This window comes from Maniola jurtina, chromosome 10, assembly GCF_905333055.1.
Source record: "Maniola jurtina chromosome 10, ilManJurt1.1, whole genome shotgun sequence".
Lineage (NCBI taxonomy): Eukaryota > Metazoa > Arthropoda > Insecta > Lepidoptera > Nymphalidae > Maniola > Maniola jurtina.
This window is the reverse complement of record NC_060038.1, coordinates 8,642,083-8,664,790: the sequence shown is the minus strand read 5'-3', so window position 1 is coordinate 8,664,790 and position 22,708 is coordinate 8,642,083. Positions and strand designations below refer to the sequence as shown.

General features: G+C 38.5%; 3 protein-coding genes across 7 annotated transcripts in view; 2 read left to right on the top strand and 1 right to left on the bottom strand.

The window, feature by feature from the left end:
- Nucleotides 1-708: 708 nt before the first annotated feature.
- On the top strand, nt 709-14,873 carry LOC123868654. 5 transcript variants are annotated; one of them, XM_045911183.1, is made up of 23 exons: nt 709-749; nt 827-933; nt 1,526-1,634; nt 2,734-2,790; nt 3,292-3,475; nt 4,317-4,417; nt 4,652-4,744; nt 4,983-5,021; nt 5,122-5,160; nt 5,252-5,299; nt 5,585-5,714; nt 6,756-6,894; nt 7,000-7,126; nt 7,198-7,431; nt 7,508-8,432; nt 8,989-9,144; nt 9,765-9,891; nt 10,522-10,658; nt 11,152-11,175; nt 11,514-11,681; nt 12,015-12,461; nt 12,713-12,969; nt 13,117-14,873. In XM_045911183.1, exons 1-23 carry the CDS (start codon nt 733-735, stop codon nt 14,855-14,857), a joined length of 5,406 nt encoding a protein of 1,801 aa, XP_045767139.1. In that variant the 5' UTR covers nt 709-732; the 3' UTR covers nt 14,858-14,873. The 5 variants fall into 5 exon arrangements, with proteins under 5 accessions (XP_045767139.1, XP_045767140.1, XP_045767141.1 ...); XM_045911184.1 differs by having other exon boundaries at nt 3,292-3,481; nt 4,323-4,417; XM_045911185.1 differs by lacking the exon at nt 11,152-11,175.
- A 2,967-nt stretch (nt 14,874-17,840) lies between these two features.
- LOC123868676 (uncharacterized protein CG16817-like) lies at nt 17,841-18,577 on the bottom strand. The gene has a single exon (XM_045911229.1). The coding sequence runs from the start codon at nt 18,397-18,399 to the stop codon at nt 17,905-17,907; it is 495 nt and encodes a 164-aa protein (XP_045767185.1). The 5' UTR covers nt 18,400-18,577; the 3' UTR covers nt 17,841-17,904.
- A 1,871-nt stretch (nt 18,578-20,448) lies between these two features.
- The window catches only part of LOC123868664 (retinoid-inducible serine carboxypeptidase-like), a 30,013-nt gene continuing 27,753 nt past the window's right edge, over nt 20,449-22,708 (top strand). The window contains exon 1 of the mRNA XM_045911203.1: nt 20,449-20,460. The gene's annotated coding sequence lies outside the window, so the exon portion shown is untranslated. The remainder of the gene's footprint in view (nt 20,461-22,708) is intronic.

Here is a 22,708-nt window from a genome sequence, read left to right as displayed (position 1 = left end):
GTGTAGGTACATTCGGTTTTTGTCAGCGTTAGGTTGAGCTTTTCTGCGAAAACGAAGTTTGCCGATTTTCTGACTGACTCATCAACGCCCAGCCCAAACCCTTGGTCCTTGCAGAGATTCTCTATATAATGTAGACAAGGCGTAATCTGAATTTTTCTCACGGGGGCAAAGGAAAAAATATATAAATGATCTATAGGTTTATAACTTTGTATGCCCCACCATAAGAGGCATTGTTAAGTGTTCTATACCTACTTCCAAGCCGCCTTCCTGTTCGGTTGTCCACCGACTTTTATCGAATATCACACGGCGTGCATGGTTTGAACCGGCTTCAATTGTGGAATTGAAGCCGGTTCAAGCCATGCACGCCATGGTGGCATGTGTGGATCTACCATAAAATGTGAAAAGCACATGCCGTAGTGTCGTGGCTCTCGTGCTGCCAGCAGTTGTTCCGGCTTGCAACGATCTGAACTTTCTGAAGCCGCCGTCCGGCACTAACGCGCAGGGTGGCCTTTGGTGTGTAGAGTGCTTAACACAATGAAAAACTGGTTGACATCTTACATATTTAAGAAAATATCACAACCAACATGTCTTTCATGACTTATTTGCAAAGTGACATAATAATGTCACACTTTTCAAAAACATATCATAAAAAAAATTAATAAGTAGATCATGTGAAATTATTTGTAATGTTGAAAATTAATAAAAACGTATAAAAAATTAAATACACGAAAAATGAGTGGCAAAAAACGGTAAGCTATTAAACCAAAAAGTTAACAGTTCATGATAATATTATTAGAACTATTTAATTGGTCAGTGAATTTTTCAGCGTTTGCAGGTGCCCTCCAAAATTACAACGAATATGCAAACATGCGAAAGTCACGGATTGTAAGGATGTTGCGGAAATTATTGAAGCTCTCACATATCAAGCTGAAAGTAAGGTTTTAGATTTAATAACTTAAACTAAAAAATTTAAAAACCACCGACACGAAAACTTCTAATAATCTTCAAACGGCTGAACAGATTTTCTTGGATTATAGCTAAGAACACTCTCGATCAAACCACCTTTCAAACAAAAAATCTAAATCAAAATCGGTTCATTCGTTTAGGTGCTACGATGTCACAGACAGATACACATACACAGATACACACGTCAAACTTATAACACCCCTCGTTTTGGGTCGGGGGTTAAAAAGACCCACCCGGTCAAGTGCGAGTCAGACTTGCACACGAAGGGTTCCGTACCATCGTACAAGAAATAACGCTTTTTGATTTTCATGGCGGCATTTTTTTTATTATTATTTTTTGCAATAGAAATATATATTTTGTGAAAATTTCCTACTTACCCTATTACGGTTCATGACGTACAGCCCGGTTCCGTACATCTAAAGGAAAAAGGTATCCATATAAAATCACTTCGTTGTCTGTCTGTCGTGTCTGTCAAGAAAAGATAATCAAAACCTTATAGGTATATAAACCCGTTCTAACTTTGTTGACCTAGATTTTTAAAATAATGTAATTTTTTAAGGTTCAAAGAAAAGTAATAAAGTAAAACCACCGAAGTTTAAAACAAAGCCGTTCACACCGCGTCATTATAAGGACACGTGTATTCCTATGGCGCCGTCGATGCATACGAGGTAAGGGATAGTTTATTTTAAAATAACTATTTTCACTGTTATTGCATTAAGCTCGCTATGAAAAGAAAAAGTCCTGACTCTGTGACTCAGTGACATCAAGGTCCACTCAAAACCCTTGGACCTAGAAAGCTGAAATTTTGCACAGAGGTTTGCTGTATAATGTACCTAGACTGTGTTTAATGGTGAGATTTATAGAGGCCACTGTGACTTGGCTCAGATTGAGTTAAAGCGAGACAGATTTAAGTGAGAGATATACATCTGTCTCGTTTTAACTCTGTCTAAGCAAAGTCAGAGTGCGCTCTAAAGATCTCACCTTGAGCGTCTTGCCGTCTCTTCTTAGTAGATTATGCCTTTCGAACCGGTGGTACAGTCACAGACTAAGGCTGAGATCTATAGAACGCACTTTGACTTTGCTCAGACTAGACACTGTTAAAACGAGACAGCGTTACACCGCTGGCATAGATCTGTCTCGTTTTAACTGAATTTTAAGTGTAAGCAAAGTCAAAGTGCGCTCTATAGATTTCAACCTTAGCATAAGAGACAATAGCGCTTGTCCTACATGAAATAAATAAATTTTGATTTGTTGACAAGGACTAAGAGATTAGTTAACGCTTCAAGATAATTTTCCAAATATTGTTCATCATCATACCAGCCTGTGCGTGTTGCTTGCCCTGCTGGATATAGGCGTTTCCGAGGGTGCACCATATGAGCTGTCTGAATCCAGTTTTTTTGGTATTTGATATTAAATAAGTATAGGTGGTCGAAAACAGATTCCACAAAAGCAGCTATTTTCTATAGGAACCTACCTATCTTATATATTTCTTAGAATAACACCTAAATTGTACGGTGCTAAAGAACCTCGTAGATAAATTCCCATTTTTATATTAGCTGTCCTTATTAAATAACTATTGATTTTCTTACATTATGGATCGATTGCACCAACGCGTAAAAAGTCATAGCCGAGAGTAGATTAGATATTTTGCAGGTTTTTAATACAAAAACTGTCATTACGCCCAATTTATTCCTAGTTTAAACGTCACTCGATCTTTGTGAAATCGGCACTTAAAACAATTTAATCTTTGTCTATTAATAATTTCAGATTGAAATACATTGGACACTGTTCGTTAGAACCATCTAAAACAGACACTCGAGAAAAGTAAGTTTTACTTTACTATAGTTGTCTATTTAAGTTAATTATTCTTGCTTTTCAATTTATTTGATAAAATAATATTATGCTGATCATCTATAATATAGTGGCGTCGTCGATTCTGATGTTTTTCTCTGATGAGTGCTTATGTATAGGTATCTACATCTTTTTCTTTTTAATATTGCTGAAAAGGATAGGCAATGAATTTTAGGCTAAGGGCGCCTTCAAATTTGCCGCAAAATACCGCGTGGTGGCAGTACAGCTGCAGCGCTGCAGCCGCACTGCCTCCGCGTGGCACATTGTGGCAATTTTGAAGGCGCCCTAAATTCTAGTGCTATTCTACAAATTTAACAATGCTCAAGACTGGCACCAAGGACACGAGGTTTGACAGTTCTAAATTAAATGATGTTTGTCTGTCCTTTTCTTATTACATTAGTGAGAAAAAGATGCGAATGTTGAGATAAGAATCAGTACCTACCTACCACTGTTGGACTTATTTTAATTTAATAGGCAAGCCTACTCAAGGTTTGATTTTGGATCTACATCGGAAGAGGAGGCTGGCGGTGTATTAAGAAAGAAGAAAAAGAAATACAAAAAGAAAGTTCGATACTACGATCTGTTACCCTGCGATGTGATCCTGCCCACGCCGGTACCTGTTGTCAAGCATACAGCATCTGATCAATCTATCTTTAATGTAAGTATTTACTGGTTTTAGAAAAGGTTTGCAAGTCTTATTATTATTTTAAGATGATTTTTGGAGGGATATGACTTTAATCTTGTGTTTAACCATTATCTACTGCAACCCATGGCGCGACACGCTTGGGTCTTAGCAAGACAGAAAGATAAACATTTATTTGTCCACGAAAACGTTTACATTATAACGTTTACAAATAAGTACTTACGTAAATCTTAAAACTAATCAGTTTATCGTGGAACAAATAAGGTTCTCCATTGCGAAGATGCCTGTGTAGGTACCTACCTATAGTGTAGTTAGTAAGTACTTAGTATAACATATTGCTAAGGAACCAGAGATTATATCGAAGAATGATCCCTTTATCCCATTTAAAAATGTGAACTCACTTTTCCGGCGTTAGATGGATGCGCGCTAGCTACTAACCTACTCTTCATTGTTTTATTGTTTTGCCATAAAACGATCGCAAGATGAGATGTGCATTTCTGAAGTGTTTTAATAGTATTAGAAATACTAAGAAAGCTAAAGGAGAGACATTTCATGCGTAAGTAAAGTACTAATCAAAAGATTGGATATTGTTTGATCTCGTCGGGCCTATAATTATGTATAACGATCTGTGTTAAGAACTATTGCTCTATAAGGCTCGGGCTACACGCTCCCTCTTACCTGAGCGCGTAAACCTGCACAAGCCAGCGCAGTTAAGTGCGTGTGGACTGTGGACGGCAAGATGGTATCCAGTTCCAAAAGTTGCTAAAGATTGAAATGCGCAGTTCCCGAGAACTGCAGGTCTTACCTGTGGAGTTTTAACTATGCAGCTTGGTTTATTATTTACATTTCTGATCAGGTGGCGAGCCCTAAGACAAGTGGGGAAGTGATTGCGGCACAGAAGGCGGCAGCGAAACCAGCAGACTATAAACCGCCATTACCACCGAAATCTGGCTACGAGTAAGAAAAAATATTTATGCTGATAAAGGTAGTGTAAAAGTCAAGATAGGCAAAGCTTATACTCCATAGTCTTTTGAAAAATGAAGACAAATTCCTACGTTTGAGTGTGTGACGATTTCTAATTTGCTATAAGAGTAATAGAGTAGGTAGAGTGTCTTTAGGGGCGCGACTATTGTTATTAAATCTCACGAAGCTTAAGTTTCTTAAATTAATAATGTTGGTGTGATATTCCAGTTTGTACAAACCACATAGCGGAATAATAGTGAATAAGGACAAATCTTTTGCACCCGATGTTGTTCATATGCCTGGCCCAAGGAAATTTGAAAGGTAACTGTTTAAATTATACCTATCTACTTAAAGTTTCAGACTTTAATCTCATGTAGGTACCTACTAAGGATGTACCTACTTACTAACTTTGTTTTTGATTACCATAAATGTAGCTGAAATATTCAAATGTAGCACTAGTGCTTGTTATGTAATATCTACTTAAAGGAAGTAGGTATAGGTACGTAATATGTGATGATTTTTTTTAGAAAAAATATAAAACTTGTATTTTTATTTACAGCGATAAAAAACCAAAGAAAAAACCATGTCATAAAGGAGGGTAAGTTTTTACCTACCTGGGGTTTTCTTTAAAAAAAACTTTCAAATAAGAAATGGCTTTTATCGATAATGTCATATGACTATAAAGACAATTTTTTCAGAGTGTGCACTAGAAAATCTTGTACCAGGAAAAAATGCAGGTTAGTTGTTATCAATTCTCTTGTATTTCTTTATGTTTGAACTAGTTATCATGTAAAATTCATTCTTTCATTGATCTCTGTGATTTTTCAGAAAATATGCTGCACTGAGGAAACGTCAAATTGCAAGAAAAACTAGAAGGTAAAATTCGAAAAGGTCATAATATCTCAATTTTGAATTAATTGTGGATTGGAATGTTGTGGGATGGATTGGGGTCCCAAAGGGCTGGAAGGTTGACCTTACACTGAAAAGCGCACTGTTGGAAGACTTCCCATTAGGTGGATAGATGACATCAAATGATTTGCAGAGAACCACTGCATTCAAGTGATGCAAGACCGTGGCGTGTGGTAGTCCCTACTTGCAAGAGACCTAGGTAAGTGCAGCTATCAACGGCTATCGGTTGACGATAATAATGATGATATGCAGGTCGGAGCACAACGCGCCGTACACGACGCTGGGCGTGACGGACGGCAAGCCGCGCGCGCGCGGCACGCAGAAGCATCTCGATGACGACGACTCCATCTGCGGCCTCGATGAGATCCCCCGTCCGGAACATGTAAGTAAGCCTGGACGACACTGAAGGGGCAAAAGTCTCTAAAGCACTTGTCCGACCACCGATGGTTAGCGAGAAAAGAGCTAGAAACAAGAAATAACTGGGCGAGTAGCGAGAAATGAGTGTGTGTTTGGGGTAGTTTTTTCGCTGGGCTATGACCGAGTGTGCGCTGTGAACGGGGATCACTGGTGCCGCAACTGATCCTTCGTCTATATCTCCCGGAATATGTATTCCACGATCCGCTTTCTTTAATTTACAAACGGAGATCGCTCTCATCCTTCAAGGGGCTAAAATATTGATCACACACGGTGCAAGGACTGACAATGTTAAAAATTGCTCAAACTTTTATCCCACCATTCCGTAATGTTCAATAATACCGGTCAGTAATATCTTCGAAAGAATATAAAATATTGCTCAATCGTCGGACTTTCAAGATCCCTATGCCTAAAATTAAAACTTGTTTTGCTAGGCGCTTCAGTCCATATGCTGAATCATTCATTTATAATAAAGTTGTTAGAACATGTGACATTAAGCATTGTTCCGTTAAACAAGCCAAAGTGAAAATTGTAGCATGGCTTGCTTCCTTAGGTTACGATGCAATGCAACAGAGAAACTTTTCCTGCATTTAAAATAAGGGCACTCTGTTACTACTTTTCATTTTGTTTGTTTTGTTTTGTTTTTAAACATTCACTTAGATATTAATGCAACGCAACTAAATTACTTCGTAGACACACACACATCCTTATTTTTATCTTTATTTCTGTAATCTTAGAATAGCTGTTATACTTAATATTTACGCGTAATGTTATACTTAATAATTGTTATACTGTTAGCTTTAATTTAACCGAGTGTCAAATAAAATTGTAAACGGAATATACCCACGACACAGGATTACCTAGTGTGGGTACCACCAGACACAGGGAAATTATTGTATAAGACTATATTTTGCTAATAAAATATTTTTCATTTTCAAAAAAAAAAAAAAATTTGACCGTTTAGGGTACGCCTAATAATACAATTCTATTTTTATGTTTATTTTATTAGGTTCAAATACCAGCGAATTTGAAACGCGGAACACTACAGACCCACTCTCTAACGGTGCTACCTTGTACGAAAGAACGAAAATCTGCAATACACTATGGTATTCTGACTGGCACTTTCAACATGTACGACAATAAATTCAGTACGTAAATTGTTTGAATACCTTCTCTCTTTCTTAAGTAAGTATAGTTATATCTTTAAAATTTTCACACTTCAACACTTTTTAACATAAGATTTCTCTGTATAGGCGCTAGATCAAAAGGAAGGCAGGCTCTTACGATGAGCGTCATGGCTTACTGCTTAGCTTTTCATTATCATCCAAAACAGTGGACTATGAAATTATTGGATAACTTGATGGATGCTGGTGATCAATGGCAAGTATTTCTAAATTAGTTTGAAAACTTGTGGAAATACCGCAAATTAGTTAATTTGACACTTTCTTTAGGTACATGCAATGTTTGGACAAAGTACATGATCATTCAGCGGTGCAAGGAATGTGTGAGGTATTGCCGTTTGGTAAAAAGCAAACTTTAGTGTTGAACGGCAAGAGAATGCAAGTTTTGCTTGGAGAGCCAGACATAGTTGGATATTCAATGTCTCTGGACCCCACCGTATACAACCTTTGTAGAGGGCTCAAAGCGTTCTTTAAGAATAATCGTGCTGGTATTTTACTGACCAGGTATGTGACATAGTCTCGCAGGTACTTCTTTGAATTTTCACTCCATATTTACTGATAAATTCTACAAATTTTTAAGGGTACTGAAAGTTGTAATATGGAAGGATCGAATATGCTACTATATTTTCGATCCTGCGGGTAGGGACTCGAGGGCATATTCCAACTTTTCGAATGGTTGCGCCGCCCTTATCAACGTCAAGGATCTAGGATCAGTATCAGAAGTCTTGTTAGCGCGGAGCATTTTGGAGGATCAAAAATTCGTTCTGTCGCCCGTTAAAGTACTAAAAATGGTAGATGAGAAATGTGATGAAGATTTCGAGTCTGACAAAGAGTTGACGCAGGCTGAAAAGGCTATGATGGGTTATAGAATACTTACCGAAAATTGCGCTATCGTGAATGCGAATATGCATTTGGGTGACAGATGTTTTGAAGATGCAAAATATCGTCAAGCGTTGCCGATCGCTATAGTTGCCATGACGTATGCCAAGATATCTCCTCCTAACACGTGGTTTTCAAAGACATTGGACAAAGTGCTGCGTCTCGGCACCAAATTGTACATGGACTGCTTGCATCCTAAAGTGCTGATCGACATGACGATAGATAATATACCGAACGAAATTATTGTAGGCCCGTACGCTTGCGAGATTATTATTTACAGAGAGAGGGTTAAAGGCCAATTGTTTACTACGAAGGAGTGTTTGCTGAATATTCGCACGGGCCTCGAAGAATTCTTCAGTCATGAATATAATAGTGGTATTTTAGAATTCAATAACTATGCGCTAGCGGTGTGGAGACAGAAAGACATGTATTATCTGTTCGATCCATATCCGCGCGCTAACGACGGATCGCGATCAGTCAATGTCGGTAGAGCTTGTTGTCTGATGCTTCTCAACCCGGATACCATGGCTGCTGTGTTTACGAAGAACTGGGATTATTTGCCTGCAACTACACAGTTTTATATTCATGCGTTCAAAGTCCTGAAATTAAAGAAAAAAAATGTTCAGGTAATTTAAAACAATTATAAACATATAAAGAACAATGGGCAAAATTGTTCTCGTGACGGCCCCTTTAAAATATATTTGCTGACATAGATGGATGACATTATAAACAATTCTATACTTATCTTACTTATTGAAGAAGTTGTAGACTTCGAAAGATAAGTTCATAATATTATAAATACCTACGGTGTGGAATGCAGGGTGTGGGGTGTAGTGTGCAAGGTGCGAGACAGGAGTACTCTGGGAGTACCACATTTTGACGTTTCTCGTGACTTTTTTCTTGAACAAGTTTAAAGTTTGATTCAAACTACAAATACTTAGATTTACGATATAGAAAATATCCTAAATCATGTTTCCTAAGTGACCGCTTTAAGGACTAAGATATACATACAACTCTATGATCAAGATACTTGCATTTTGCCCACTGTCCTTTTCAATTTTCAACAATCTATTATTATCAGTCTAGTAATTGGTAGTGGGTAAAAATATCTTTGAATTCTCTTATTTCTTTCGTTTAATTTATTGCTGTTGATTTGGGAATCATAATATTAAATAATTTCAGGCTCAAATATTATGCACTCTTAGCGACGAGCAGTTGCCAGGAGTCAAGAAAGTGAAACGTAAAGTTCTGCCGACGAGCAAGGCTCGAGGCGATGGCAAGGAGCTATTCCACGACGTCTTGCCTATGGAAGAGCTGGAAGAGACGCCTGCAGCTGGGGTAAGCTTTTACTTCCTTAGCTTTTACTAGTTTTCCCCGCCTATTTGGGGTTTTAGAGTATCGTAGTAAAAATAAACTTATAGTTTCGTAGATACGGTCGGCCTCAGAATTCGAGTAGCAATTCCGCGAAACTTTTGTATCAAACCTGTCGCACTTATGACCTTTTTCTATAAACACGCCACACCTAATGCATGTGCATAACCGTGCCACAGGAATATGATCATTAAGGTGCTAAACGACTTACGGCCTTTGACTGTATATTCCATTTATTTGACGTGTCACAGCCATCTTAAAATAAATAAAGTTGAAAAGCCTGTGCTTTCCTCTGTTTATAGAAACCAGTTACCACACATTTGAATTTTGAATTTTGAAATAAATATTCAAGATTCAAAACCTCCTGAACACAAAAAGCTAGAGGTGAAAACATTTTGGTTTACCCTTTCTAGTGATAGGTAGGTAGGTACTTCGTTAAATACGTAGGTGTTTTTTAAAACCATTGTAAGTTTGTTAGACAGTTTTTAGAAAAAAAACTATTGTGTAAGAAATAATGACACTTCACCAATCGTACAAGTCAATGTGTCAGCTAGTATAATTTATACAAAAAAAAAATATTTTTTTAGCCACAAGTGGATGAAGAGCATATGGGGGATATAATATCCTTGGTAGAAAGCGTACAAGAGGACTATCTTCCTCCTATACCTTTAAAATACAAGAACTTACCTCCTGAAGAATTGCAGCCTAAAGTCGGTAAGTACCTATTTGTTCTAATAGTGAACATTTTGTGAATTACAGTTTTTACAAATAAAATAGGTACGGCAATCAATCATTATAAATTTCTATTCCGTCGAAACCACCGTAGATCTCTCATAGAACCTACCTATACTTGTTTAGACACAGGTAGACGTATAGGCACATAATTATGGGAGCGCGGATACTGGGTTTAAGTACAGCTAACTTGCACCCACTCTCGCTCCCATACTACCTACTTGGAAAGTCGGGATTGTTCGTGCGTGTCCGTCCAAGTTAGATTATTTTTTTTTAATCCAGATGCAAGTTAGTTAGCCCTTGACTGCAATCTCACCTGGTGGTAAGTGATGATGCAGTCAGATGGAGGCGGGCTAACCTGGGCTATGGCAGTTTTTATTAAACCCATACTCCTTCGGTTTCTACACGTCATCGAACTAGAACGCTAAAACGCTTGGCAGCATGGCTTTGCCTGACCGACAAATTATGATCAACAGCCAACCAAATACCTGCCGAGAATCGAACCCGGGACCTCTCAATAATAAGGCTACAGCGACTTACTACTACGCCAGGGAGGTCGTCAAAGTGTGGCTAGCATAATGAGTGGATAGAACTAGTTTTGTGGGCACACAGTGAACTTGGACTCGCCGACGGTGTCGGTGACGCAGGTGGTGCCGCCGTGGCCGCGCCCGCGCGACAAGACGCACGAGCCGCCCGAGCCCGACCCCGAGCCCGAGCCCACGCCGCCACCCACTCCACCGCTGCTACCGGTATGCCACTACCTTGCGCCGCTCTCTCAGTCAGTCAGTATATACTGAACTCCCAGTCCTTGCAGTGGGTGTGCAGCGAATTGCTTTGACACCGCGATGGTGACGCCTTCTCCCAATATTTTAGTTAGATACCGAACGCTGTCATATTATATCTACATAATTATTAGGGTTCCGTACCTATAGGTTATTTTCCGTTGAAAGAGACAAGTAGGTAGTTCTCATAGCAAAAATCCGAAAACCGTGAATTTGTGGTTCATCACAAAAAAAAGTCAAATGCGCGAATTAGACGTTAGGTTAGGTTCCGTATTTGGCTATTTTTTCTGATATTTTGCATGATAAATCAAAAACTGTTGCATGCATAAAAATAAATAAAAATCTGTTTTAGAATATGCAGATAAAGCCCTTTCATAAAATACGCCACTTGGTATAGTTATCTTATTTGGAAAATTACAGAACAACAGAATTACAGAACTATAGATTTTTTTGCTTTCAGCCACCGGAAGGAGGGGAAGAGGAGGTAAATATTTTGCGTTATTTATTTTGTATATTAAGTTCATATAATCGACAAAAGGCGGTTATAGTCTTGCGGTTTAGACGTCGGTCTTCATTTTGGGGGCTTTTTTCTTTATCTTTCTGGAGTTTTGTGCGTTTAAAAAAGAAGTAAGTATCATTTTCTTTAGGAGTGGGGGGAAATATTGTGACGAGACCTGAATGCCTGAGAGTTCTGTATAGTAATCTCAAAGGTGTGTGGAGTATGCCAGTCTGCACTTGGCCTCGCCTACCTCATTCTGAGAAGTTATCCGTGTTCAGTAGTAGGCCGGCAATGTCAGCTTTATGCAAATGAAATTGTAACAGGAAGAAGAAAATGAGGAGGAGGAAGATGAAGACGCAGCGCAGCGAAAGAAGGAAGAAGAGAAGAGGAGGAAGGCGGAGGAAGAAGAGGCGCGGCGCAAGGCGGAGGAGCTGCCGCCGCCGCTGCCGCCGCCGCCGCCCTCGCCGCAGTCCGAGCCCGAAGAAGTACCGGTAAATACACGTGCGGTTATAACTGACAGTTTGACCACTGAAACGGACATAATACTTATAAGTATCCTGAAAAATCGGTCTAATGCGAATCGAACTCGCACACAAAGGGTTCATCATACAAGATTTTTTTTTAAATATCGTGGCGGCCATTTTGAAATACATATTTCGTATTTGTTGTTATAGCGGCAGTAGATATACAAATTCTGTGAATATTTCAACTCTCTACCTATAAAATTTCAACTCTCTACGCAAATCGAAAAAATGCTTTTTTTATTTATTTTGTTTGAAAAATACTTAAAATGTGATAATGCAAAGTTTTGTTTTTTATTTTAGTTGGCGCAACCAATAGAAATAGTCGAAGATGAAGTCCAAACGATGCCGCCGGTCAAAGTCGACCGTCGAATCCTTCTCACAGAGGACGCCATGTACCGTTCCAAGTTGCGACAGCTCCGCAAAAAAATGACGCCTCCTTTAGTAGAAGCCGGCGATGAATTGACGGCGCAAGAAGAGTTAGAAAAGCCGAGCAACTTCAAAAGTTTGCCGGACAACAGTCAGATTATAAGAGGAACAACTGCAATTAATGAATCAGACGCCATAGACGTGCTGCCCTTTGCAGCCATAATGGCGATAGTGACGTCCTACAAGTACACAGTGAACACGTGGACGGTCGGGTTAGTTAACTTCGTAGTGGAGACGGCCAAGAAGTTACACCAGAATAAGAAGGAAAAGTTTCAGCTCGCCCCGGTTCATGTTATACCGAAAATTGCTATTGGACATCAGGTTAGCTTGTAAAGAAACTTGATTCGTAGCAGAGTAGTATAACCGCTCGGATGTACCACTCTACTGCACTTGCTCGCTCGATCGCTAGCAAATTCAGCGCAGACTCGATCGACATCAAGGACCCAGTGGCTGTAATTGCATTTTTGCGTTGATACTACTGGAAAGAGCCATCACCTTGGTCAATTAACCTGCGAACTGAAGGGGTTTGCGTGGAAGATCTGACGAGATTTTGAGATTTTTTCGTTTGGCAGGCGTATCACGCTCACATCGACGTGGTGGGGTCGGGCGTGACGTGGCAGCTGGAGCGCGCGCTGCGGCGCCTGCTGCGCGCGCACGACCGCGGCGCGCTCACCACGTCCAGCTACAGCTGCGCCGTGTTCCTCCGCAGCGGCCTCTACTACCTGTACGACGCGAGCGCCTGCAACGCCATGGGCCTGCGGGAAGCCGACCGGAGCAAAGGCAAAGCGTGTTTGATGCGATTCACCTCGTTGCACGATCTCGTAGCGAGGTATTAATCCATACTTCATTTTTTAATTAACTTTTTTAAATTAAATAAACATATTAATTCTTTTACGTGACTTCATCAGCTCTAAGTGACTTCACTTTTCTTTCGTTCTGTTTTATGATTTTGACGTATTTGAATTTTTTATTTCAGGGTTTGGTATAATAAAGGTGGGAAGACCGAGGAACAGCAGTTTATACTGAGCAGAATAATAGTGAGAAGACTGATGATCGAACCCCGCTTGAAATTGCCTGAGGACTACGATTTTGCCACGATGGCGCCCAAGAGCAAAAAATCTAAATTATCGTTCGCTGATGAATCGAAATCATCATCTGATAAGAAAAAATCTACTACCGAAAGCTCTGAGCCAAAAACGGAACCGCCGGTTGGCTACCAACAGATCGGTGGGATATACAGAATAGAAGGGACGACAGCGCTCAAGGACAGAAAATCTACTTCAGACGTGAAATCTTGTCATTTCGTCAGTTTAATAGCTATGCTGATGGCGACAATGCACCCCATCCGAACCTGGGACCACGTCACGGTGGACACATGCATCGAGAAAGGCTTAGAAATACACGAGAAGGCGACCAACTTGAGCGTTTGCGAAAAGAGAGTGATCAAAAACATTATTCTGGATGGCAAATTCGTGAACGTTAATATCAAGAAAATTACTGTCGTGAACAAAAATCCGGAGAAGACACTAGAACAGTATTTGAGAGCAGTTTTGAGAAGACTCCGATACGTCATCATTAGATTCCCTTCGTGCAGCATGGTGATCTGCCAGACCGACGGCTACTACCACCTGTTCGACGCCTACGCGCCGCCCGCCGACAGCCCCGACCCCGCGCTCGCGCAGCGGGAACGCAAGGCCAGCAAGGACTCTGCGACGGAGGCGCCCGCGCAGGCGAAGCCGGCCGCCGTGGCCGGCTGGACTCTCTATCGCTCCATGGAAGCTTTGATTCATAGAATAAAGAAAAATGTATCTTCTGCGAACTCTCCTGAATTCTATACTTTCGAACTGACTTCGATCAAAACTGCTCCCCGTCATTCCGCTCTGAACTACAGACTCAGCCCGCTCTTTAAACCGGACGAGAATCCTAACGCGCCATATTTAAGAAGACGTAAGATTCGTCCGACCGTAGATGAGAAAATGTATTGGCTAAATATTGAAAGTATACCCTGGTCGCGCATGAATTGTGTCAACGATTTGGGGCTAGACCGGAACACCCCTCGAACTATGTGGAAGCATTGGGACATCGAATTCCCCGGAGACCTCTACTCGCTCTGGGGATCGCTGCATCCCTCGGACGCCAAGTTTGAGGAACCTTATCGCGGCAAACAATACTTGGCGACCAGCGTCGTGGCGCTGGTGATGAGCAAAGCCTGCAGCTTGAGCGCTTGGACCGGCAGTCTCCTGGATGGAATCGTCGAAGTGGGAGACAGATATCATCAGAAATGTCATTCCAAGTTCGGCAAAAACCACGAAATCGTGCTCGACGATTTAGAAACAAAGTTTGATGATATGTATCCCTACTCGTTTTCGGTGAAGTTTGATAAAGTAATATTTGGCTTTGTGTATAACATTTATCCCGATAGATTTAATTTGAGCAAGGCTTTAGTTTATTTCTTTGAAAAGAATGTTTTGGGAATATTGATAAGTCCTGCAAAGAACTTGGCTTTTGGCAAGGCAGGCACCTCGTATTTCATGTTCGACTGTCAGAGTTACGGAGCCCCGGTATTCAGTCCCGGCCAAGGAGCCGCGTACATTTTGAAATGTGAAAGTCTCAACAGATTAATCTATTGTATGGCGATAACATTGAATATAAGAAGACATGGTCAGCAATTCCATTTGTACAGCGTAACTTTGACACTTAATGAAAAATCTAAATAAACGGTATAAATACATATCTACTTGGTTTTCTTTCGTTTTAATTATTATTATTATAATAATTAATCTGGTCTTACTTAGGCGCCATCTCCACGGCCGAGAGAATCGCGGCGATAGCGAGACTATTACTGCCACCAAATTTGATACAACTCTTAATAGACCAATCTCCACAGGGCGATACTATCGCCGACGATAGTAGGTCAGACTCGTTGCGATCCTCTCGCCCGTGTCGCCATTGGGCACTAAATATAGGTATGGATGCGCGAAGAATATTATTATTTGTCAAAATAAGAGCCTCCCGTCGCCCGAACGCACCTACAACCAAGGGCGGATCCAGCTTTGGCGCCAGGAGGGGGTCACATAGTCGTGGTCAAGTCAAGAACTTATAATTTAATTTTAATAACAATAGATACAAGTAAAAAGTAGGCACATAAGTCACGCAGCACTCTTTCAGTGAGTAGGTACCTACATATCTACCTATGGGATTTGTTTGGAGGGGGGGTTATCCGGAGAAAAAATCTTCTACTCGACTTGACGGGTTGCTTAGTGGAATTTTACCTTTCAATTTGATCAAGATTGATTGAAGATTTGAACAAGATAGAATGCAACAAGAAATATGAGCGCGAGCGCAGCGAGCGTAATTTTTCCTGGTACAGATAAAAAAGCGAGAGATGAACGAGCTCAGCCATAAAAAATGTTACCTATGTTTTAAAGCACCTCACTCTACTTTCCTCATGAAAAATAAAGATTTTCTAGGGATATTCAAAAATGTAATCTCAAGCGCACGAAGTTCCGGGTAACTACTACAAAAACAACTAATAGAATAAAAGCACGAGCGAAGCGAGCGCGAAATTTTTATTAATTGTATTAACGAAATAATATTAGCGAAAGTACTTTTCAGGGCTTATATTTTTAGGTAAAATTTGGTACTATTCAGTTGTACCCTGCATTGTATACCTAGGTATTTTATCCCAAAAAAACTGAGTTTCCACGGGGTTTGAACGAAGTTCCGGTAATCAACTAACACAATATAAAAGCGCGAGCGAAGCGAGCGCAAATTTATTGATAGATTTACAAAAAACTTGTAAATTCGAGAACTCACTAGTATATTATGCATTTTGAGAACAATTTATTTTGGCTACAGCCATGTTAACATTAATAACATTTAAGTTAAAACACAAGTTCGTTCCCAAACGTTTGCCATCACACAAAGTTATTATATTATATAAAAATTAATTAAATATTGAAGGTATGTAGTTACATAAAATCTGTATGGTGACAAAACATATAAATAAAATCATTATGTTCAATTAGTGGTCCACCTAAGTCCTGGTACCAGTTCAGGGGGGGGGTCATGACCCCCATGACCCCCCCCCCTGGATCCGCCGTTGCCTACAACTGGTATGGCGCTCGCCGCGCAGCTCTACTCCGGCATCGCTTCTTTCACACAACCCAGCGACATATAGCCCGCAGCGAGGAGAACATATAATACGACTTACATACTACTAGCTACGGAGCCCCAAGCCAAAACGGATGGAGTGCCCTAGCCGGTGAAATTCCGACTAGAAAAGCAACACCGGGGTAGTAAGAATACCCCGCGCCCTGGGTAAGGAGGCTACGTCTCGAGACCTGTGGTCCCCGCTTGGCCTTTGGCCAACCAGTCTGTATCGGGGAAGTTTTCTTCCCAGCGCCACATCTGGGCAAAGAGTCTACGCCTCGAGGCCCGTCTCCATCTTGGCTGAGGCAAATCGTAGACCCTGCTGCTGCTGCGCGGAAAAATGATTCAAATGCAGCGCCATCTAGCGCAAAGAATGTTCGCTAGATGGCGCTGAATTTGAATAATTATTTTGAGGAAATTACAGAATTATAATATTCCGTATTTCGAAGGATTCTATTGTTTTTCTGGATTAAAACTCCGATAACAGAATTTAAAAAAGAAATTGTTGAGGATGTTACTCTATAACTTGGTCAAATCATAACCAACTTAAACAATTCTGTTTCTTTACAAAGTTTGTACTATCTGCCCGGCTAGCATGGGCAGTAGATAAAAATAATATCCCCGATTATATCCACTGATGTCATAGAAATCAGTGGATATAATCAGGGATATAATTTTTATCTACTGCCCATGCTAGCCGGGCAGATAGTACAAACTTTGTAAAGAAACAGAATTGTTTAAGTTGGTTAAGATTTCTATGACATCAGTGGATATAATCGGGGGATATAATTTTTATCTACTGCCCATGCTAGCCGGGCAGGTGGGTCATAAAAAATGAAGATCTGATGAATTCAATTTATTTAAAGCTGGGGGACAGAACTCAAGGGGTAACAGGGATTTAAGCATCATTGAAGATAGCTTAGTAAAAAGTTATGACTTAATCATACTTGATACATACATGTCATTCTTTCTCAATTATAGCAACTGGTTCAATTTCAGTAAAAAATATTTAGCACCTAAATGTCTCTACAGTTATACAGAACATGTCAGGAAGTTTTGAAAGTATTTTATAATAATGTAAAGCATTTAAATTTGTCTAGGGAATAGGTAGGGCCCCCCCAAGCCAAGGGGTTAGCTAGGTATACGTAAGTTACAGCTTTTAATAGCTATTTCGTTCAGAGACCTAGCTAGCTTCATTGCCAATATGGAAATATCCAACATATTATAGGAACCTATGAAAAAAAAGTCATCTACTAATCAACATTATCAGTAACTAAATAAAATAGGTGCAAGTAGTAATAAAAATATTGGAACAATGCATGGCCTTGACTCAAAAGAGGGAATATTAAGCAATATCTGGAATGAATTCATATGACATTAAATACATTATTTTTTAAAAGATTAGGAAACTGATAATGAGTACTGTTCTGACTCATGTGCACAGTGCAACTGTGCTCGGACAAGCAAATGTTAAATTCCTATATTTTAATTTTATTTTGTAGGCAAATAAAAACAAGATTTTTTGCAATGATTTTATTATAACTGTAAAAACCTTAATATTATACAATATAATGTACTGAATTTATTATAAGCATTATCACTACAAGGGATTTCATTCCAGATCAGGTAAGTTTTCATCATCGGAATCACTCTCCACATCGTCAAAGGAGGGCTTCTCGGCACGGTCCCCGGCGCCTCCGCCCATGTTGCGCAGCATCTCCTCGATATCATAAGGGGCGCCGCCGCCATCCTCCTCCTCGTCATCTTCATCTTTCCACTTGTTAAAATCTACTTTAAGATAATGAGGCTTCTTTTTATCTTTCGTTAGAGATGGCCAGTAAGGAGCATCTTTCTTTTCTTTGGAGAGGACCATTTCTATACAGCGACCCTTGTTAACGAAGGCACTTTTTGAAGGAACCACGGCATCGTAGAGTGGAATTGTAACCTCGTGAACCTTTTTGTCTAGCGCGTTGACACCTTTGAAATAGACTGAATCTTTTTCTATTTTAATTGACGGATCTTTAGATTCAATGCTAAATGTGAGAAAGACTTCTTCTTTGCGCTGTGCCCATAAAACGGGAGGCGGTACTGGAGTCTCACCTGACATTTTTATTTTTTTAACACTTCTAAATTTTAGAACAAAGAATGTTCACAACGTGAAATAATTGATCAAACGTGAATTTAACTAAGAAATCACAAATCAATTAGCGATGATTGAAATTCTATGCACCATTCGGTTTGCCGACTCGCCGATTCATTTATGGAAACTAGGGTTAACACATTTGAAAATTTTAATTTCTACCATAATCACAGCTAAAAGCCTAACCATGAATCTATATTATTATGGTTAGAGCACACTTAATACAGGAGCTCTAAGGACTTCGAGTAACATAACAATTATTATTATCGCTATCCCACTTTGATAGCATTACATTACAAGACGTATTGCATTGTAATTAGTATTTGCATCAAGTAGATAGGAGGACTATTCGATCTATTTTTAGGGTTCCGTACCCAAAGAATATAAATGGAACCCTATTAATGTCACTCTACTGTCTGTCTGCTGTCTGTCCGTCCGTCCATCCATCGATCATATCACTCTCTATCACGGTCTCTAGCTCGTAGACGAAATGAGTTATAAATCTGAAATCTTGGTATTTGGTGTAAAATGACTCGAACCCAAATATTGAAATAGGAATTCAATTAAATCAATTATCTTCCAGGGGGTCTCCTATATTATGTAGATGAAAAAGGAGCCAGAAAAATTTATTTTTTCTTATCCTACCATATGGGATATCATTGTTTAAAACTGATTGAGTAGAGTACAAGTATATATTTTATTTATTTTTTATCTGAAAAAAAAAAGAAAATAGGGCCATCAAAGTTGTTAGATTTAGACCATTTTTGTAAACTATCTCAAAAACTAAACTAGAATTCTAGTTAGGAATATGAAATCTCGGTAGTTAACTACATTATGTAGGTACCATACACGTATATTTAAACAACAAATACTGAAAACAACAATTTATAAAATAGTTTGTAGGTTGTGACTAAAACAAACGAATATTTTTTGGGGGTTTCTTTCATGGTTTATTGCGATGGTCTAGCTCGTAAAAGAAATAATTCATATACCCAAAATATGATGTTTATTATTATGTACGGATCCCTAAAACAGTGATGCCCGACCCTCACTTCGCCCCTTTTATTGCATATTCATGGGTAAAGCAATGTATTTATACATTAGAAACATTAGTAAGTAACGAACCAATAAAGAAGTATCGAACTCGCACTTGGCCGTTTTTAGGGTTCCGTACCTCAAACGGAAAAATGGAACCCTTATAGGATCACTTTTGTTATCTGTCTGTCTGTCTGTCTGTCCATCCGTCCGTCGTGTCTGTCAAGAAAACCTATAGGGTACTTCCCGTTTATTTTTATGCATAATAGTTTTTGATTTATTGTGCAAAATGTCATTTATTGTGTAAATGTTGTGTACATTTTGGGAATTGAAATTCAACCTTTTGCGAATTCAACATATTTTAAGGAATTCAACATTTTGGGCCTGAATGCAATTCTATTTTATATTTTTCAATTTTTCAATTTTTATTTTTCATTTTTTCGCTCCTTTTGCCTATATATGGAACTTTCTTATCACACCTTACATATTGGGATTACAGAACTTAAAGGTCCTCCTTTCAGAAAAATTATTATGGAACATCATGAATATAGAAAATGTACCGGAGTTCAACAGGTTTCAAAAACTATCGATCATAGAGGCATGGTTCCGGAACTAAAAATGTGCAAATGCAAAACCTTGGGCCCGGTAAAAAAAAAGATGAATGCTGAACAAAAAAAATTGTCTCCATACAAAATTTATTCCTCAATGTTTATCTTTCAAATGGTTACCCAGGAAATTTTTGTAACTTTTATTACACCTTACATGTGTATAGTATAGAACTCAAAGGTCTCCTTTCAGAAAAATTATGAAAAGTCATGAATATTACAGAAAAATCACTGAAGTACCCCCTAATGACTAGAACATTCTATTCTGTAAATTTTTCTACTAAAAGTTCATATATTTTGTCATATAGCAACACTAAAAAATAAAAGCCAGACCGTTTCGTGCGTGCGTAGGTATAATCTGTGATTGTAGCATGAACTAAATCACTACGTTATATGAATGTAGTCGTCACGGGTAACATTGTTAACGCGTCAAACATTGTGAGAATCATGTTTCAGTGGAAATATTAAAAATTTATATGATAAGTTTTTTTTGTTTAAGCATTTAACAAAAGAAATAAAACCATTAATAGTTATTTGTTCAACAAGATACAAAGTTAATTTTTGTCGCGCGTGCCCAGTCTGAAAATGAATTTTGCTATCTTGATGAACAAATAACTATTATTAGGTGTTGTACACTATCATTTTAAAGCACGTGAAGGGTTTTCACTGCAATGGTGTTTTACTTTTTCTTTTCTTAAAAGTATGTAAATATACTTATTAATTTTACATACTTAGGTACCATTTTTTTGTTCCATTTTACATATTTTGGGTTTGTTTCCTTTATTAATTCAATACCTATTTTACGTAAATTTTGTAAAAATCATCCTAAAATCCTTCGATAATAATATATCAGGGTGCTACGGCAGTGCCACCGCCAAGACGAGCCAAACTAAAGGATATCTTTATTTTCGAATGAATGTTACCCATGTGTACTGTAGTGTGTCTGTAAAAGTGTTTATAATCTATTTAGATCTAAACATATCCTGACCATTCTAACACGGCTACTTGGAAATAGTTCGTGATCTGTGATGGCTATGGTATAATCTCAAGGGGCACCCCCCAAAGATTAAAAGTCTTTGGCTCCCCAGCCAGTCCCATCCATGATCCATCAGCAGCCTGCTGCTGAATAGACAATAGAATAAAAATTGGTACCTAATAATAATTAGTGTTAATAAGCCATTAAATTAACTAAATAATATATAAAAGGAAAACTGAATAGCGACTGATCTATCAATGCACAGCTCAAAGGCTATTTGGCATGCAGATTGCATACGAAGGAGCCTCCATCCCATCCCCCTTACATACACAAATCCTGTCTTGGGAAAAAATATTAAGTCAATAAAACTCCACTGACAGTTACATTTTAATTTAACTTTTTTATTAGATAAGTAACTTTTATGCAGGTAGGTACATTAACTCGTAAGCTTTTGGAAATACTGGAACGGCTACGTTATTTAAGGCATTTCAATTTTAAACATTAAGTAATATAATAGGTTTGTTGTTTGGAGCACTAAATATCGTCTTATATTATACCTACTAGTTGTCACTAAATAATAAGTCCTTTTTGACGTTTCTTATCCAAACTCAGATCATTTATTCAAAATATTGTAGATACCTACCATTTGTACATAAACACTATTTGATTGTCAATTGTTGAATTTGTAAAATAATTTTGGTGGTGATAATTAATTACCTAAAAAGACAAAAGCTACGAGGGTTTCGGCTTCGTGTGTCGATTTTTTTTTTTAAAGAGTAACAGAATTACAAATGGCAAAAAAGGTCCTAATTCTCTTTGAAAAAGAAACGAAAATGAGACCGTAGATACGAAGGTAACTACGAACATGACTTCTGGCAACGTTTCTGGGCCTATTATTTTGAAACAACAGTATTTATAGTTGACAGCTATTTCGTGACAATAAAGGTCCAAACGGAACAGTTTCTGTACGTAAAGCTGTCCCTACGTATATTTTGCGGATTTCTTAATCCATTCATATCTTAAATCTCTGTTAACTTTTTCAATATCATTCCTAGAGATCTACTTCAGTACTTAAGTATAGTATAGTATTTTTTTGGCGCGAAATAACAGTAAAATCACGAAATAAATTAATAAGATCCTGCCATAGCTCATTCTGCGTCAAGCTTCCTGCATAGATTGTCATTTGTTATAGGGTTATAATTTGAAAGTTTCTATACATTAAATTAACAACATTCGACAGAGCTTACAGACGAAAAAGTTATTTTTCTTACATCTTAGAATTTATTTTCCTTATAATAATGAATAGATGCAACTTATACTTATCTATAGAAATATTAATTTCTTGAGTTTATTATATACGTAATATTATGGTTTAAAATTAATATAACAATGAAATGAAGTTTAAATTAAAAAAAAATACATCACAGTCAATATCAAAAGCTGACTATGAATTTTTTAATACAATTTGGAAAGGGATTGTTTCCCTAACTTGTAATTATAACTACAAACCTGACATTGGCTAATCTATGTAAAGCCAGACGAGAAAAAAAAAAAAAAAAAAAAAAAGCTGACTATAGTGCGTTTCATCGAATAGTGCCTATGGCGTTATGTTGGCTCCCCTGTCTGTCCAAGTCATTGGCACCATATTTGCATTAGAAGA

Coding starts and splice junctions, on each gene's coding strand:
- LOC123868676 (XM_045911229.1), bottom strand. CDS start 18,399: ATGTCAGGTGAGACTCCAGTACCGCCTCCCGTTTTATGGGCACAGCGC.
- LOC123868654 (XM_045911183.1), top strand. Junction 934..1,525: donor TCTCACATATCAAGCTGAAA/GTAAGGTTTTAG, acceptor TAATTTTTTAAG/GTTCAAAGAAAAGTAATAAA. Junction 10,659..11,151: donor CCACTCCACCGCTGCTACCG/GTATGCCACTAC, acceptor TTTTGCTTTCAG/CCACCGGAAGGAGGGGAAGA.